A 20,310-nucleotide genomic window follows, 5' to 3' on the forward strand; every position below is an offset into this window, starting at 1 on the left:
GGTAAATTGTGTATAGAGATGTATACCTCAGACCAAAAAGAGGGTCAAATGAGGTTGCAGGATGGACTGACAGATTTGGTCTCAAAAAAAGGGACAATGATATTTTATGCATGAATAACTCAACACTAAAAAAAGCACATCATGAAAATAAGCGTTGCAATAATAGACAGGATCCAACATTAAGAGCAATATACACCCTTTCTCTTGGTTAAATACTAGATTACATAAATGTATCTGTACGTTCCACTTAGAAGATAATTGTGCAGGAAAGAGATTTCAAGTTGGGGATAGTTTGGAGCTATGGCATGACGGCTGATATATACAGCAGGAAGACTAAGATTCAGATCAGAATGAAAAGTAAATCTGTACATTGGATGGCATATACAGGAAGATATGAAACTCCGCTTTGGTGGTTCTACTAACTCTTATGATAACATAACTCATATATATATATATATATATATATATATTCATTTACTGGGAATTCTTACTATCTTTAACAAAGAGGGATTGTGGACCATCATTTCTGTGCATATGGATGTCTCCCTAAAATATACCTTTACTGGTCTAGGAACCAATCAGATTTAAAAGGTCCACTGCAGGTATGAATCTAATCGTTGATAAGTGAGGCTTTTCTGCATGTAAAAGATAACTAAGAAAAATTTCATATATTTCAAGGTCTCATTTTAGTATTTACTGGAGTGTATTTTTAACCACTAGCCTACAGGGCACTTATACCCCCTTCCTGCTCAGGCCAATTTCCAGCTTTCAGCACTGTTGCACTTTGAATGACAATTGCGCGGTCATGCAACACTGTACCCATATGAAATTTTTATAATTTTTTTTTGTGACAGATAGAGCTTTATTTTTGGTGGTATTTAATCACCTCTGGGTTTTTTATCTGGCACTGATAGGCAGCACTGATGAGCACTGATAGGCAGCACTGATAGGTGGCACTGATGGTTGACACTGAAAGGCAGCTCAGATGGGCACTGATATGTGGCATTGATGTGCACTGGTAGGCACTGATATGTGGCATTGATGTGCCACTGATGGGCACTGGCACGAGGCACTGATGAGCACTGACATAAGGCACTGATGGACACTGACAGGTGGCACTGCTGGGGCTACATCAGGGCCCTGATAATCAGTGTACATGTCCCCTCCGCGGAATGCCGATTACCGTCTCTCCTCTCGAGCTGTCAGCGTGACAGCTCGAGAGTAGAGAAATGCCGATAACCGGCATTTGCCTGCTTACATGTGATCAGTTGTGATTGGACACAGCTGATCACATGACCGAGCCGACATCTTCGGGTCTTTCCATGATCGGTGATCCGCTGTGTCTGAGGGACACAGCGCACCGCCGATCGCCGCGCTGTGCGCTCCCTGAGCCACGCATGCGCAGTGAGAATGGGAGGACATCATATGACGTCCTCCCAGAATGAGAGAACCACCTTGCACCCGTCATATTACTATATGGCGGGCGGGAGGCGGTTAAAGTGAATGTAAAGGATCTTTTTTTTTCTTTTTTTTTTAATAACAAACATGTTATACAGTACTTACCTGTAGTGTGCAGTGGTTTTGCACAGAGCAGCCCTGATCCTCCTCTTCTCGAATCCCCCACCAATGCTCCTGGCTTCTCCTACCTTCCAAGTAACCCCCTCAAGAGCCGATTGTTACAAAGGGCTACTCTTGTGGGCTCGATCCTGAGCTGCATCTATTGACACACGCAGTGCAGCTTGGCCCCACCCCATGCTCCCTTACTAGTGGATTTGATTGATAGTAGCAGGAGCCAATAGCTCATGCTGCTCTCACTGAGCCCAGTCAGGAGGGAGAGAGGGCAGTGCCACTGCACCTTTTAGCCTTTACAAACACTTTAAGTTAGATAGTCAATTGTATCCATCCGCTATCACTCTGGCATCCCCTAACTTTCTGACAGCTCACAAGGTAAAAGGAAGCAGGGGAGGGCATATTTGTGCCAGACAACATGTGCACAAACAGCAATGAACAGAGTGCTTCACAGGCACTAGGCATGTGCTAAATATTTGCCTTTTGTGATAAAGCCATCATATGGGGGACGGGTGGTTAAAAGCTAAATATATACCAGAAAGTATTGCACTTACATATTACCACTCCTCTCTGAACCACTAAACTTAAAATACAACCAAAGGCAAAACTTGTTTTTTGTATAGAGCAGAGAATGGATCTGTTTTTTGTTTTTTATTTTGGGGGGGGGGGGGGTTGCCGCATCTGTCAGACTTGGCAGGTTTCTATTTAGTTCCCGTTCTGTAGAAACAGAATGAAGTGAGATGAAATCTCTACAAAGTAAAGAAATTCCCCACTTAAACCTCAAGTCCAAAAATGGCAAAGACATCTGGAAAATATTCTTTTGATGCTCTGCATCTAAAAAAAAAAAAAGCATTCCACCGATGTTTCTGTGATATGCAGATTCCCTTATCAAAGTGACAGACCTAATAACGGTGATCTGCGTATCTCTAAAACATTGATGGAATGTTGTTTTTTTTTTTTTCCTTTAATGTTGAAGTAAATGATATTCTCCAGGTGTGCTGGCCATTTCTGGACTTTAGTGTACGTTCTGGTGTCTAAGGAGTCAGTATGGAATGAATTTTAAATAGGATACAAATCCTGCCAGGGGTTCAAATCCTTTAAGTTGGCTATACACTGATCGAAATTTGGTCAGTTTAGCAGGGACTGGCTGAATTTTGATCAATGCATGGCTTTCCCCATCAACAGAAGCTGATTTTGTCTTCTGTTGAAGGGACATTTAATCAGCCACAGATGCTGATAAGTGTATTCTGACAGCTAAGGGAGCTGCTGCCAGAATACAATATTCTGGCAGAGGTGGATTCCTCCATCCACCTAGCTTGAGTGGGTGAAAGAATCTTTCCCAATGGCTAAACTAAAGAAAAAAAAGTGTATTGCCAGTTTTACTCTATCCAAAAAAGTGGACTTAGATACACTTTAAAGAAGTAAAGTTACACTTTGTAAACTTGTTAGGAATTATAATGCAAAGTATCTTGCGCCAAAAAAACTTTCCCCCATGCTCCTAGAAAGTTTCCTCCTAGAATTTACATTTCATAGTGCAATGTATATCCCGGCTCTTTCGCAGCATATCAAGAATAGATGTAGATCGATGTATCTCCTGCATACACGCAGAGGGCGTACATCAATAGTGGCTGACCAATAGGTGAAGAGGGTCATGGTACCCAGAAGAAATGGCTGGGGAGCTCTTGAGGCTGGACCTGTCCTTACTTCAGGAGGCACACTGAAATGTAAGTGTGCCGTATGCTTTGCATACTTGTAAATTATAGTGAAAGTTTACCTACACAAAGTAGACAATGTACTTCCACTTTAATATTTAAAAAGAAGATATCCGAGGCTAGGACTGTTTGAAGTTCTACTTAATGTACGTAATGTCAAAATTGTGTAACGGCTGCTAAAACATGAATTATTATGTAGAGTTGTGATCCAAGCTGAGACCTGATTACATATGATCATGTTTGGAAGGTTGAAAAAAACATGACAAGGCCGTTCCACGAATTGCATTACACTGCATGCTTTGCTCAAAGAAGGAATGTTAGATTTCTCTAAGTGATAACTTTATTTAAATAGATGCTTAGAACTGAACTGCTCAAATACAAGAGGTATGTGTATTTTTGCTTGAACCCCTGATATGAGTTGCATATTTTTTCCTCATCTGTGCAGTAATCCAGTATGAAACTTTTAGGGTACATGCACACTGGCTTAAAAAAACACCAGTGCTCTTCGCAGAAAAAAAACACATTTTGAGTGTTTTATGTACTAGGGTTTTTTTTTATGCTTCTAAATGCTGGCCTTAAAATATGCCTCTAAACGACTTAATATGCATGGACAGGTAGGATAACATTAGTTGCTTCTACAAGCAAAATGCTAAACTCCTCTAGAAGTAGCTCCTAGATTGTAAGCTCCAAGGAGCAGGGCCCTCCTATCCCTCTTGTATTGAACTGTATTGTTGCTGTATTGTCTCCCATTATATTGTAAAGCGCTGAGCAAACTGTTGACACTTTATAAATCCTGAATAATAATAATAATATAATAATGTATTTAAGGTGCATGGACCCTAACTCTGTGTAGGAGCTTTTTGCAAAAATGACCGGTCACTGCTGCTCTCTCTCCTTGTGCTGGGTGACTGGTCTCGTCTCCACTCCCTCTTGTAGTTTTTGAGTTTGCTGGGTCCTTCCTACAGCTTGGCTCTCTGCACAGGCTATGTACAGCACAGTGATTATGTCACTGCTATGTTTACAAGATAAAATCTTGTCTCTATGACAAGCTGATGTTTTATTTTCATTTTTAATGCTCCCCAATTTTTAATCTATACAATCTGCTTTTTGTGTAAGGCTGACCAGATGGGTTGATTTTATTCAACAAAGATCTGATTCATAGTTTATGAAGATTCAAAGAAAATTTGATGAATGTTAATGACACCGCAGCATTCTAGCAATTGCTGAGAACAGATTAAATATGAGATACGATCTGTACAACAACCACAAAGCCATTCCTGTTCATTCACTTATGATTATTTTGACAAAACCACCACCTTATATAACAAAAATATCAAAAAATATTATACATTTCATCAAAACCACTAAAACCATATAAAACATAAATATCAAAAAACAAAAAAACTCAAAGTGTATATGTGCAAACAAATATCACAGCGATCAGTGTAAAAAAATGCTAAATATTATTAAATACACTTTACTAATTATTTTTAATGAATTTGATTGCACACTTTATTTTAAGGAAATACTATTGGATGTATTTATTAATATTTAATAACATTCTTTACACTGATCACTTTGCACTTTGAGTATATATATATATATATATATATATATAAGTTTTAGTTGTTTTGATTGAATTTATAATATTTTTAAATATATGTGTTTATCAAAGTGGGACTTCACCCCAAAGACAAGGCTCCGCTTGTTTGCATCCCCTCCACTCCACATTTGGCACTTTTTGGGCGTGAGGGGGGAGCGGGTACCTGGTTTTGACAGGTACCTGCTCCCACTTCCAGTCAAATTCCCACGGCAATTCTGGGACAAATCACAAATCAATAGTCTCAGAAGACTACAGGACCATTCACAAAGCACAGCATGGCTCGTTCATGTGCAGAGGTAAATAGGCTGCAAAGCCACAAGGCTTCTTTGCCAGTTTCCCTTACCTACTGCTGGTGCCTGGATACGAAGCCGATTGAAGTATAGGTTTGGGTGAGGACATCGCTGGATGCCTGGACAGTGTGTCTTTTTATTAAAAGTCAGCAGCTGCAGCATTTGCATCTGCTGACTTTTAATTTTTTTGGGAAAGACTGGAAAAACTCTTTAAGGTGATGTAATTTACAATAAATCACATGTAGGTGGTTTTCACACCATGTTAGATAGCAGCTACACTTGGTTTTTGAGAATATTTCATTCCTTTGTTCCATTTTCTGTAGCGGAGTCCACATTTTCCCTTTTCTATTTTGACAAAGAGCAACCTCTCAGCTGACCAAATATCACACTGAAGGCTCACACAAACATTTTTCCTGTAAATTATTTCATGCCTATGATCTTGTCAGATGTGGATTTTTGCCCAAACAGTTCTCTAAATCTTTCAGGATTAGATCATCTGCCTTTCACTTTCACTGAGGTGATGCAGGAATTATGAGCTAAGAGAGGAATTTTTACAGAGTGTTTTTCCTCTAAAAATCAGAACCATCATAATTTTATTTTTTTGCCTAGGCAAGGATGGTGTGTCCTACCTTCCTGAAGGCTTCTGGGATGCTTACATCATGCATGCCAGAAGGCTTTGGGACAATGCCAAGCACACTGCCCACGTGCCAGGGAATCTCGGGAACACTGCACATGTGCAGCATTCTGTCATCAGAGGGCCTGGTGCAAGAACCTGGAAGCGACACCCGACCTTCTGATGACACCAGTATCAAAGATGGTGGCATGGGACCTGGAATTCAGCAGAGAGCAGCAGATTTGACCAGACAACACTGGATGCTTTTTAGGACAGTTTGCAATATAGAGGAAACAATTTAAAGGAAAAAAAAACATTTTTAATAGAAGTCTTCTGCTGAGAATAAAAGATCACAGAAGCCAGGGCTTCTAGTATCACCTCAGGAATTTTTACTGGCCATGTCTTAGTTGTTCTAAATTCTTAGTTTTCAGAATGTTCTTGTGATTGTGACCTAATTATTTATGGGGTCAAAACGATGTTTAATTTTGACTGCTGTGCCGAGAAAATTCCAAGGAGCAGCATGGAAAATGTCAAACAAATGAATAATGAACTTATCTTGTCAAAATCGAATGGTAAACACATTTTTTAACTGATATTTGTCAAGTCACTGAATATACTAATTTGTTTATGAAGGTTTGTATGAACATTTATTCAAAAATCTACTAGTGTATGGCCAGCTTTGGATCCCTCATTCGTTGGCTCTGGGAATGTACTAGTTATTATGAGAAGGTTCTTCTACTGATAACTGCTAGTAACTACTTAGATAAACAAGGGTAGGGAAATCTTCTAGGGTAACATCTAGTTCATCAAAAGACCCAGAAACCAAGATGTTCTGTTAATCTCTCAATTCCCATTACTGAAGAATGGACCAGATATAAATTAACCAATTTTTCCATAGAGACAAGTTCTGTCTGGTCCTATGTTTTAAATAATAGCTCATTTAAAAAAAGAAAGGAAGACCTATGGGGCTGCACAAGTGTAACTGAGAAGTCCAGTGGAAAAAAATGGTCCTGTATTTCTGAAATGCATGATCACACACTATTGGGATTTTACCCGCTAGGTTGAGGGTTGTAGTTTGAATAAAAGCAGCGAAAGGGGAAAAGGGTAAAAACCCGATATACAGTGAACCAGTTAGAGCAAAAAAACAAAAACAAAGGGACTCCCTATTTAAATTATGACTGATATATGTACGGGTAATTATGTGGGAAAATGACTGCCCCCATATTGTCATTATAGCATAATTTCTCAAGTGGCACAAGAGAAAAAAGAAAAAACTAATGGATAAGCAGGTATGCAACTGAAAAGCAGATTAGCAAAACAAATTGGCAGCTGAGTGGGTTTTCAACTATTAGCTCATCTTTAGTCATTATATGAGTATAAAACAATTACTTCCTGCCATGTATGTTAGAAAATCAAAGAAAAAATATCAGTTTTCATAAACCAAAGAATGTTAGAATAAATCCATTCATCCTAATAAAAATAACTTTTATTGAAGGAGAAAAGATTTTTTTTATTGAAAGAGAAAAGAAACAAACAGATGTGTTTCCATGTGCAGTGCCACACTAACCTTGCCAAGCAGTTTTCCTCAGCGGCACATCTTAAGCTGTACATGGACATTCGCTGCACATAAATGGAGGCCTGGATGTAATACGGATCTGGTACCAAGTCTGGGAGGCCTAGAAACAGAGAATATATCATTTTATATTATGTCCAGATATTCATAGAATGTCAATCTTTATCAAAGTCCCATTTGAAAATAAAGACAAGTCATCTTTTTAGCCCTGATATCTATTATTATGACTAGTACCTACTATTATGACTAGTATGATTATGACTAGTAAACAAAGTCATAACCTCTAAATAACAGCAAATAGCCATTCCGAATGTATACTAGAGTTACTTGCATAGTAACAGCATAGTTATTACATACACTGGTCATCAGATGGTTTTGCCTTTTGTGATTTAACGTGTGTGTAAAGTCAAATTTTTGTATGCTGCCTTTATTTCATGTCCTGAAGCTGTAACAGGTCTTGAAGATTAAAAATAAATGAAATTCCCATCTTAGAGAGATGTCATGAGAAATGGTTTTGCTCTTGTTTTGTTGACAACCTAAAATTCTTAAATTTCCCCCAAGTTCTGTTTTAGTGACCATTAAAAATTATAAAACCTCCTGCGCTTCAGATGAAGAAAAAAACCTACACTAAGCTGCCAACACCCTCCTTTACACCAAAAAGTACATATAGAAACAAGAAAAATTGGTGTGGCGCTAAGACAAAAATCACTAATCACACATATTATATATATATAATATATAGACTATATAAACAGGTGCTTTGAAAATAGTCATGCATATATAAACCTCTTGCATATCCCCCAACAGGGGCACGTGACTATATGCTTGTGATGGTAACACAAAAAACACCATGCAAAGGAATATAAAATTCCTACAAGTGACAGAGGTGCATAAATTACAGTCCACTACACACAAAGACTGTGATCCTTTAAACAAGCGTGAAAGTGCCACTGGTGTCCCTGGTGCCACAATCCAGAAATGGTAAGAGTGCCTCCTCACCTCCCCGCACTGACCACAAGGGCCAATACGCCTTTGCACCTTATAGGTGTACTCCTCGAATGCCAGCCGGTACAGGTCCACACTGGATGCTACCTCAGACGCAGTTATCCCAAATGCCACCTCCAGCTGCTATATAGTGGTGGTATTAGACCACCAGATGATGATGTTCATAAAAGGAATACAGCCTTAGAATAATCCTCCTGTATCCTCGAGCTATGGGTGTACCCGGAATCCCAATATGGCGCGTGCGTCGGAAATGACGTCACCGCGTACCGGAAGTGTCGTCAGGGCGTACCAACGCGTTGCGTCACGAATAACACGTGACTTCATCAGGGTGACCCTGATGAAGTCACGTGTTATTCGTGACGCAACGCGTTGGTACGCCCTGACGACACTTCCGGTACGCGGTGACGTCATTTCCGACGCACGCGCCATATTGGGATTCTGGGTACACCCATAGCTCGAGGATACAGGAGGATTATTCTAAGGCTGTATTCCTTTTATGAACATCATCATCTGGTGGTCTAATACCACCACTATATAGCAGCTGGAGGTGGCATTTGGGATAACTGCGTCTGAGGTAGCATCCAGTGTGGACCTGTACCGGCTGGCATTCGAGGAGTACACCTATAAGGTGCAAAGGCGTATTGGCCCTTGTGGTCAGTGCGGGGAGGTGAGGAGGCACTCTTACCATTTCTGGATTGTGGCACCAGTGACACCAGTGGCACTTTCACGCTTGTTTAAAGGATCACAGTCTTTGTGTGTAGTGGACTGTAATTTATGCACCTCTGTCACTTGTAGGAATTTTATATTCCTTTGCATGGTGTTTTTTGTGTTACCATCACAAGCATATAGTCACGTGCCCCTGTTGGGGGATATGCAAGAGGTTTATATATGCATGACTATTTTCAAAGCACCTGTTTATATAGTCTATATATTATATATATATAATATGTGTGATTAGTGATTTTTGTCTTAGCGCCACACCAATTTTTCTTGTTTTAGTGACCGTGATCACCAGAACAAATAGAAGGGGTTAGTTTCCCCAGCCGTGACATAGACAACTATAAAAATATGACAAAGGGTCTAACTCTTCCCTACTATTTCCAAAACTAAAAAAAAACACTGTTGCATACAATTTAAAGCTACTTTCCAGGCAATAAGACATAACTTAATGCAGTTGTGTTTTATTAATACATCATTAAATATATTTATTCAGTTCAAGCTGTTAAAGTTTTAGAATTTGCCTTAACATCATCCTCTTGCAGTCTTTTGTACAGTAGAGTCCAGCCTGGGAGAGCGAAACACAGCATAAGGAGCCAACAAGATGTGTTACATTTGTGAACAAGGAACAGAAAGAAGGAGAGAACAGAGTGACAGAGAGCTGATCTCATCATTCTGCTGCTTCTCTATTCACTGTGTAGTCACAGGCTAGGGGGGAGACATGACCTGTGTTAAGCTCTCATATACTGTATGTATTTCATCATTGTATTTGCTGTATGTAAAGCCAAAACATTTTTGTAGATTTGGATAGAGTATGGAAGACTTAGAGCCTCTTTTGAGGGTTTGATTGCATAGCAAAGCTTAAAAAATCTTTATTTCACTATCTATTCCCATATTTTATAATATAATCATAAACAGCACAACTAGTATAACATTGGTTATATGCATTACTACTGGGCAGTGCAATCTGCTAAGATTTGGATTATTTTTGTACAGAAATGTATTAAATGTGATTGTAAAAAGCAGTAACTGGATGACTGGAGCTGGATTTTGTTCCATATCTAAAGTGATTTTAAACATGTGTACAATTTTACAGAATAATCTCCATCAAGGAAATTGACCAATCAAAACAATTTTGTATATGAGCTTTTAACTGGGAAATTGCACGTTTTTGTAATGTAAGATGAGTTGTATGAGAATTTATTACATATGAAAATGCAAGAAGATACTGCACATGTGTGGCCAGCTTTAGCCAGTCAATAACATTGCATTACAAATGACTAGTAAGGAGACCCTCCCAAAGTTCAGATGACAAGGTGACAAAGCACTGGTGATTTTTACTCAGCCATGACTCAGACTTCAAAAGACACAGGAGATGTTGTAATACTTGGGCAGTCTGGAGGCAGGTCTGTTGGGGAACTCTGACTAAATGTTAACAAGTACGGTATTCAGCTTTCGGCAAGAAAGAAATATTAATTACCATAGGTATGTGGTCTACATGGTAGAAATGTATTACTGCACATCTCAAAAATGTTTGTTCCCATTCCACCTTAGGGCACAATAATGATGATAATAATAATGAAAGCATTTGTCTTTAATACCCATGACATGTGATACTATGCATATCCCCAATATGCATTTTATCAAGGTTTAGCCTCTACTCTCACAATCTACAGAATGTTACCTTGTGAACAGTAATACTGAAAACAACACAAATAAAATAATATTTAAAAGCTGTCATAAAGACACTGAAATGTAATATGATGAAAATATATTGGTTGGTTAATACAAGGAACCCAACTCGCTTTCCAATTAATGTGATATATAGGAAAGGGAGCTCCCATATTTAGAAATACATTTAGTAACATTTCACTCTCAAATGACCACTTGTAAGTGGACTTGTTGGGGGTCTACATAATCTAATGTATATTGTTCAAGTTAAAGGCAAACAGGATAATTAGACACTTTTCCTTGCAGTGGGGATGCTCCTACACTACAAGGATTAACTGTTCATTTAGTCTATGGACTAAGAGCACTTTTACTTTTACTTATCTGATCCTCCACTCTCCAATCCTCTGCCTCCTCATATGCAATGCAGGGCTTGGGTCCCTGCATCCGGACATGTCTCCTCTTCCCACTACCCACTCACCCTTTTCTACTTTGTCTTTCCTCCTAACCCTCTTGTATTGAACTGTATTGTTGCTGTATTGTCTCTCGTTATATTGTAAAGCGCTGAGCAAACTATATAAAACCTGTATAATAATAATAATCAGTCTTGAGGACATCAGAAGGCCTTAGGCAGCCAAAGCATGGACAAAATGAGGCTGCATGGACTGGTCTAGTAGCACAGAGGAGCTTGTTGCAGCAGAGCATCAGCTAAGTAAAAGTGCTTTCCCCAGTTTGGATGTAGCCCCACTACAAAAGAGGACTTTTCATTTTCCCAAAATTCAGCTTTAAGACAGCTTCCACAAGAGCAATACTTCTTTTTTTACAATGGCTGTAACATTTGTGTTTCAATTTGTGTTCATTTTCAATTTCTATCTCCTATAACTTATTTCTCTAAAAACTTTGGGGTTTCCTGTTTTGCCAGTTTTGCAGCAGGGGTCCCTCTATAAGCGGGTTTCTAAACATAAATACATACAGTTGTGTTCAAAATAATAGCAGTCAGACATCACTAACCTGATCAATCACTGTTTTTGGTAGAAATTATATTTCTACATGGCAAATAATTTACTAGCAGGTGTAGTAGAGTAATAGAAATCCAACAGACCCAACAGTCATGACATGCATGCTGCTGATTCTGTGTAATTGAATCACTAATTGAAAGGGGCATGTTCAAAATAATAGCAGTGTGGAGTTCTATTAGTGAGGTCATTCATTCTTTGAAAAACAGGTGGCAATTATTGCCCTTATTTAAGGAAGGAGGGCAGCAAATGTTGTACATGCTGGTTACAGTGCATTTCTCTCTGAAATTCTGAGGAAAATGGGTCGTTCCAGACATTGTTCAGAAGAACAGCGTACCTTGATTAAAAAGTTGATTGGAGAGGAGAAAACATATAAAGAAGTGCAGGAAATGATAGGCTGCTCAGTTAAAATGATCGCAAATGCTTAAAAATGGCAACCAAAACCTGAAAAACGTGGAAGAAAGCGAAAAACTACCATTCGAATGGATAGAAGAATAGCCAAAATGGCAAGGACTCAGCCAACAATCAGCTCCAGGAAGATCAAAGAAGGTCTAAAGTTACCTGTGAGTACTGTTACAATTAGAAGATGCCTATATGAAGCCAAGCTATCTGCAAGAAGCCCCCGCAAAGTCCCACTGTTGAAAGAAAGACGTGCTGAAGAGGTTACAATTTGCCAAAGAGCACATTGACTGGCCTAAAGAGAAATGGCGCAACATTTTGTGGACTGATGAAAGTAAGATTGTTCTTTTTGGGTCTAGTGGCCGGAGACAGTTTGTCAGACGACCCCCAAACACTGAATTCAAGCCACAGTACACTATGAAGACAGTGAAGCATGGTAACGCAAGCATCATGATATGGGGATGTTTCTCATACTACGGTGTTGGGCCTATTTATCGCATACCAGGAATCATGGATCAGTTTGAATACATCAGAATACTTGAAGAGGTCATGCTGCCTTATGCTGGAGAGGAAATGCCCTTGAAATGGGTGTTCCAACAAGACAACGACCCCAAAAACACCAGTAAACGTGCAACATCTTGGTTCCAGATCAACAAGATTGACGTTACGGAGTGGCCAGCCCAATCCCCGGATCTTAATCCAATAGAAAACTTGTGGGGTGATATCGAAAATGCAGTTTCTGAGGCAAAACCAAGAAATAGAGAAGAACTGTGGAATGTAGTCCAATCATCCTGGGCTGGAATACCTGTTCACAGGTGCCAGAAGTTGGTTGACTTCATGCAACCCAGATGTACAGTAGTTCTCAGAAACAGTGGTTATACAACTAAATATTAAGTGATTAAAAGGAAAGCAAAATTGTCAATCCTTTTTCAGTTTATATAGTGAATGTTTGAGTTTGTAAAGAAGAATACAAACACTGCTATTTTTTTGAAGTCTAATATTCACTTTAATTCAATTTTTTTTTTTTTTAGAGGAACAACACAAATGTTATATATTTTTCTTCATGTTTTGATTTGGAATAGACTGTGTAGTGTTCCCAATGCATTTGTGTATATGGAAATAAAAGCTATTAAAAGGATTTTGAGCTTTATTCACTTTTTTCAACACACTGCTATTATTTTGAACACAACTGTAGGTACAACATTGTCTCACTACTGTGTTTTGACTACAACACCACTCATTCTCAATGTCTCTTCCTCCAAGCAGTTTTAATTAGCTATGTTTGGGCAAGTACTTAATGCTCTGAGGCATTTCCTATGTGTGACATTGATGTATGTGTTATTAGTATTGACCTTGAAATATTATTGCGTTATGCTGTTTGACTACAAAAATTAAACTCGTCCTCCCTGGAGAACAGGCCCTTTTAGAGAGGATATGATTGCAAAATACACATCTCAAAATGGTGACTGTATTATTGGGAGAAAGCTATTAATCGTAAGTCTCTAAAGAAGACACATGGCTACACAATGAAGTTAGGCCAGAAGCGGTTCAATGTTCAGCTGCTTAAGAGGCTCTTTACTGTTAGGGAGTTCAACATCCTTATCACTCTATCACAGTGGGTGGTGTCAGCACAAAGTGTGGATAAATTCAAAAAACGTTTTGATGTTTTTCTCAGCTAACACATTGCACAGTGATGTGGAAATTGATAGCAAACACACACATTGAAACAGATGGACCAGTCTTTATTCTATCTTACCAACTATTGAACGTCTCCAGACCAAACCACCTGGCCACACTCTCCCCCTCTTTCCACTCCCATACTTTTCACTTTTCTCCCTGACATGTCTCCTCTTTCCACTACCCACTCACCCTTTTCTACTTTGTCTTTCCTTTTCTCTTTTTTTCCCTAATCCCCTTGTACCCCTTACCGATCTGTCAGGGATCGCTCCCTTGCCATCACACATCTGTGTGCTGGTGCTGGATCCCTGTCAGCCGCGGCGGTGCGAGTGTGCATGCGCGGGAGGGTGCAGTTGTGCACATGCGCTTTAGCGTACACATCACTGCAAGGCAGGCTATTTAAATCACCAACACAGTTTAGCCTATGCCTTCTGGTCTATAACGTCCTTTACTTGATAACCTGATTCTGTTGCCTGTATCTGATCTTACCCTGACTAAGAAAGAACTCTGCCTGACCTGGCTTATGCCTGACTATCCGCTTGCCTGCTCCCTTTTACCTGATCTGCTCAATTAATCCTGACCCGGCTTGTCTGAGACTGCTGCACATACTGTACGTTCCTGTATCTGCACCTGGCCTGTATCCTGGTTGCTGCCATACCTACCTGCTGCTGCACCTACGTTCCTGCATCCGCACCTGGCCTGTATCCTGGTTGCTGCCATGCCTGCCTGCTGCTGCACCCACGTTCCTGCATCCGCACCTGGTCTGCATCCTGATCTTCTGGGTCATGACCTGCCTACCGTCATCTCAAGACCCATCAGGCACTCGTGCCACTCCTGGCTCAGCGACCTCTGTCCCCACTATCGGGGGAGTAGTAAGAGGACGCCTCCTCTCCACGCCAGACTCCCCAACCAGGTACGTGACACCATCACCTCACTCTGCCCCCCACAGGCCTCCAACCTGCCCTTGCCTCCAACTTGTGGACTGCTCAGAAAAATTAAAGGAACACTTTTTTAATCAGAGTAAAGCATCAAGTCAATTAAACTCCTAGGATATTGAGCAGCAGAGGGTGTTGTTATTCAGTTTCAGCTGCTTTGGTGTTAATGAAATCAACAACAGGTACACTAGATGGGCAACAATGAGATGACTAGATTAGTGTTTTTCACTAGTTTTGCATTTGGCTAGGGTCAGTGTCACTACTGGTAGCATGAGGTGATACCTGGACACTACAGAGGTTGCACAGGCAGTCCAACTCCTCCAGGACCGCACATCAATATGTGCCATTGCCAGAAGGTTTGCTGTGTCTCCCAGCACAGTGTCAAGAGCATGGAGGAGATTCCAGGAGACAGGAAGTTACTCTAGGAGAGCTGGGCAGGGCCGTAAAAGGTCCTTAACCTGTTAGCAGGACTGGTATCTGCTCCTTTGTGCAAGGAGGAACAGGAAGAGCACTGCCAAAGCCCTACAAAATGACCTCCAGCAGGCCACTGGTGTGAATGTCTCTGACCAAACAATTAGAAACAGACTTCATAAGGGTGGCCTGAGGGTTTGACGTCCTCTAGTGGGCCTTGTGCTCACTGCCCGGCACCATAGAGCTTGATTGGCATTTGCTATTGAACACCAGAATTGGCAGATCTGCCACTGGCGACCTGTGCGTTTCACAGATGAGAACAGGTTCACCCTGTGCACGTGACAGACTTGAAAGGGTCTGCAGAAGCCGTGGAGAATGTTATGCTGCCTGTAACATCATTCAGCATGACCGTTTTGGTGGTGGGTATGTGATGATCTGGGGAGGCTTATCTATGGAGGGACACACAGACCTCTACAGGCTAGACAATGGCACCTTGACTGACATTAGTTATCAGGATGAAATCCTTGTCACGCCCTAAGCTTGTGAAGTGGGTCCTGGGTTCCTCCTGGGTCACGATAATGCCCACCTCTAGAGTATGCAGGCAGTTTCTGGAGGATGAAGGAATTGACACCATTGAATGGCCTCCATGCTCACCTGACCTAAATCCAATAGAACACCTCTGCGATATCATGTTTCATCCATCCAACGCCGCCAGGTGGTACTTCAGACTGTCCAAGAGCTCAGCGATGACCTGGTCCAGATCTGGGAGGAAATACCCCATGACACCATCCGTGGTCTCATTAGGAGCATGCCCCGACGTTGAAAAGCATTAATACAAGCACATGGGGGCCATACAAACTACTGAGTATCATTTTGAGTTGCAATGAAATTTTAGCAAAATAGACTAGCCTGCTGCATCATTTTATGACTTTGATTTTCAGGGTGTCTTTGAATTCAGTCCTCTATAAGTTGATCATTTTCATTTCCATCAAACGATGGGGCATCCTTGCATTCCGAACACACCACCCATTCCATATCAGTATAGATATCCAGCATTATATTTTTCCCCATTGAGAGCTGATGTGCTTTCAAAGTGTTTCTTTAATTTTTTTGAGCAGTGTACATTGCATTTAGAAGGTCTCAGCTGACTTGTATCTACAATGGAAATCGTATTTGTTCTGTGAACCTCTCACATCTCAAAAATATGCACTTGTTGTTGATGTACCTTTTTCTCTTTTAATAAAACAATAAAAACCTATTGAACATATTGATCTTATATGTTGTTGAATTCTTGAAATTGAACTTCAGCTTAAACATTTACGTGTTTTTTACAGAGTGGGAAAGGAAAACTAACTCTGTCAGGATTTTATTGCTGTCTGTCTTCAAGAAGATTTGATGACCGCACATGAAAGTGAGCTGAAATCACCCAGTAGGGATGCTCACAATACAAATCGGACAGGTGTTCTAATACTTTCCCATTGTACAAAAAAGTTATTTTATTTATGTCCCATTTGAAAAATTTGCCCCCCAAAACTTGGTGACAACAAAGGATAAAGGGTAGTTTTCCAAACTGAGGGTGAAGACGGCAATAAAAACCTGCAACTGGTTTTAACCCTTTCCCGCTTTGAAAAAAGTAGAAAAAATGTTTTAGTTGGGGTTGCAATGATCCATACAAACTCTCAGAATTAACACTGAATGACAGACCAAAGCACCAGTGTGGGCTCTCATGTGTTCAACTAACTACTGAAACAGAATATCCTGTTTTCAATCACCACAGAAATGGTGCCTATACGTAAGAGCCAAGAAACACAAGCTATAACATAATGTTACGTTTTAATCTTCATAACACTATCACACCATTCATACATTTATTTTGTCCTCATATGGGATCCTAAAAAAACATAAAAGTAAGAAATAATCCAGGCTACTTTCACTTCAAAAGACAGAAACTTTCATTTCCTACCCTTAGACATGCCGGATTAAAGGTGCATATTTGTGTTATCATAGATGAATATATGACTTTTACTTCAATGACAGCGAAGAATATAAGGTCTTCTACAAGTTGATGTACGTTTTAGATCTGCAGCTCCTCTGGAAAAAAGGAAACCAGAGGTAGTTATATTGTCGGCACTCCAGAGTACAAGGGCGTGCATGAGGACTATCTGTAAGAAGTTACACAGGATGACCTTTGTGGGGGGCCAAGTGATTCAAAAAGGAGCTGACCTGACACCACCATCTTTTAAAGAAAATCTGTTCTGAGATGTATAAGTAGACTGATATTGCTGACCTCCTTCTGAATATGTAGAAATGGAAAATACAGTTACTGAACTTAACCACTTGCCTACCGCCCTATAGCAGATATACTGCTACAGGGTGGCCACTCTGCGCAAAATCACATATATACGTGATTTTGCGGTTCCAGGTAGGGGATGTGCGCGCCGTCCTATCCGTGCTGGCATTGGTTGCAGCGGATGTCAATCACTGGGTCCCGGCCAGCACTCAGTGATCATCAGTGAAGCTGAGAGGGGAGAGATCAGTGTGTAAACAACACAGATCTCTCTCTTGTCAGCATGGACATGCTGATTTCTCTCTGTACAGCCGAGAGAAAGCAGCATGTCTCCCTAGTTAAACAACACACAATGTAACCATAACACAGCACACAGTTAACCCTTTGATCACCCCAGATGTTAACCCCCTTCCTGTCCAGTGTCATTAGTACAGTGTCAGTGCTTTTTATTAGTACTGATCATTGTGTTAGTGTCACTGGGGATGTCAGTGGCCATTAGTCAGTTCCCACCCAGTGTCAAATGCCCGCCGCAGTCCTGCTGCTGATCACTGTCACTACTAGTATAAATAAATAAATATAAATTCTGGTATATATACCGCCATTTGTAGACACAATAACTTTCACATAAAACAATTAATTTACACGTATTGGGATTTTTCTTAGCAAAGACATGTAGCAGAATACATTTTGGCCTAACTTTATGAAGAAATTTCATTTTTTAATTTTTTTTTATTGGAAAGTCCAAAATATAGTTTTTTTTGTTAAAAATTGTCGTCTTTTTTTGTTTATAGCGCAAAAAAAAACCGCAGAGATGATCAAATATCACCGAAAGAAAAAAAATGACAAATTTTATTTATGTACAGTGTTGCATGACCATGCAATCATCAGTTAAAGTAACACAGCGCCGTATCACAAATAGTAGCCTGGGCAGGAAGGGGGGTAAGTCATCTGGAAGACAAGTGGTTAAAGGAGAAGTACAGCTAAAGCTCTTTTAGCCCGATTTCTCCTGTAGGTCAAAGGAGTGCACTTAGCATCGCTGAGAGCCTGAGCCAGCCGCTATCGCCCCTTGTCCAGCATGACCCTCCAGTGAGCGCTGGAGAGGGTGAGCAGAGAGCTGGAGAGGGTGAGCAGAGAGCCGGACACAGTCACTGCTCTCTGCTTACTGAAGATTGCAAACTGAGCGATCATTGGTCTTTGATTACTCAGTCTTAGAGGAGGTTGGGGACAGATGCAACATTGGATTGATCCACCTAGGTGAATATGATTGTTTTATTTGTAAACCTGCACTTCTCTTTTAATTGCATTTATAATCTCCTTTTTAAGGCTTCAAAGACACATTTTTAAAAACCTCCTTTTAAAAATATTCAGGTAACTAGTTTTTTTTTTTCAGAAGGGTCACCACTGAATTTCGTGCAGAAAAAAAAGTCCTAAAGTGATACTAAACTGAGAAGTGTTGCTTGCCATGATCCATTCACGTACATCATATATATCATGCTACTGTATTTAGTTTTTTTTTTTATCTGCTAAGTACCTTATTCCTGCAACACTGCTGTGTGGTCACATACTCTTTCCCTGTTCTTTGGCATCTGCAGGGAAAGATCAATGGAAGGAGATTCTATTACTATGCTGATGTACAGTATGCTCTCAACAGTTTGATTCTGTGCCTGGCCAGCCCTGATTTGTGCTCTGCCAGTCACATGACTAACAAGAGCAATTCAAATTAAATTATAAATATAAAAAAAGTTTTACAGCTCCCTATACAGTATATCTTTATTGAACATCAAATGTGCATTTTTTGTGCATTAATATGGTAAAGGTGGAATCGAAGCTGATTGACCCTAGCTTTCATTTTGTTCAGACATCTGCATCCAATGCTCTTTTTACTTTACAGGTATTAGAAATTACATTTGATTTATCTAATACTGATTTATGTTAAAACAAAGCTGTTTTTGTGAGTTTTGTAGTGAATGTGATAAATCAGCATACTATATCCCGCCCCCATAGTTTTTAGCAATAGGTGGGCATGGAGTAGGAGGGAGGCAGGAAGGGGTGTGTCATTTACCACTCTGTATATCCCCATATGTGTGACGGTAGCCATGCGGGCTGCACAGATAAGAAATAGGAGGAAGCGAAGAGCTTAGAAATTAACTGAAATAAGTATACCCAGTGAAATGACTAGCCTTGGGTGATACAGAAAGATGAAACAAATTCTTCTACATAAGTTGTATCTGTTTATCTGTAGTCTTTTCTTCTCTACAGCCATTAAAATTGCAGAATTAATACAACTTGTTTGAGCTTCCAGAAAGCAGGGGGCAGAGAGCCAGTGAAGAGAGCTGATTGGCGGGAAGGGATACACCCCCTTCACAGAGCTCACAGGAACATAGCTAAGGCTGTGTGTTGGAAATCCCTTCCCTGTCACCTTTTTTCTCTTGGTGTCAGGAAAACCTGCCAGAAGTGATTGAAGTGTTACTACACCTGCAACAGTAAAATAAGTCTGTATATGCAGTAAAATATGCTTGTTATACTCAATGTGGAACCTAAGGGGTTAATCCTCTGCATTGTGTAAACATGCTGTTTGATCCTGACTTCTCTGATCCTCCCCTTCTTCCAGTGTTCCCCTCTTATCTCCTGATAAGACATATTGTGTGGAGTCACTCTGCACATGCTCAGTTTGGTGTGTTTGGCTAGAGAGGTTGTTTTTTTTCTTGGGAGCGTGCACGTGATCAGCACAGGGCCAATCAGCACTGTCCAGACAGAAGTCAGGGGTTCTGCATCCTCCTAGATCAAAATGAAAACTCCTTCTACAAGCTTTAACCAGTGCTTGGCTGGACACTG

General features: G+C 40.3%; 1 protein-coding gene across 2 annotated transcripts in view; it reads right to left on the minus strand.

Moving 5' to 3' along the window:
* Window positions 1-20,310, minus strand: part of LOX (lysyl oxidase) — a 97,698-nt gene that overhangs the window by 46,217 nt on the left and 31,171 nt on the right. For both annotated transcript variants that reach the window (XM_089673800.1, XM_089673741.1), the window contains exon 2: window positions 7,355-7,463. In XM_089673800.1, coding sequence (XP_089529926.1) covers window positions 7,355-7,463 — 109 coding nt within the window. The remainder of the gene's footprint in view (window positions 1-7,354; window positions 7,464-20,310) is intronic.

The sequence above is a fragment of the Staurois parvus genome, unplaced genomic scaffold, assembly GCF_062004578.1.
Source record: "Staurois parvus isolate SC_StPar_1 unplaced genomic scaffold, SC_StPar_1.0 ptg000004l, whole genome shotgun sequence".
In the NCBI taxonomy this organism is placed as follows: Eukaryota; Metazoa; Chordata; class Amphibia; order Anura; family Ranidae; genus Staurois; species Staurois parvus.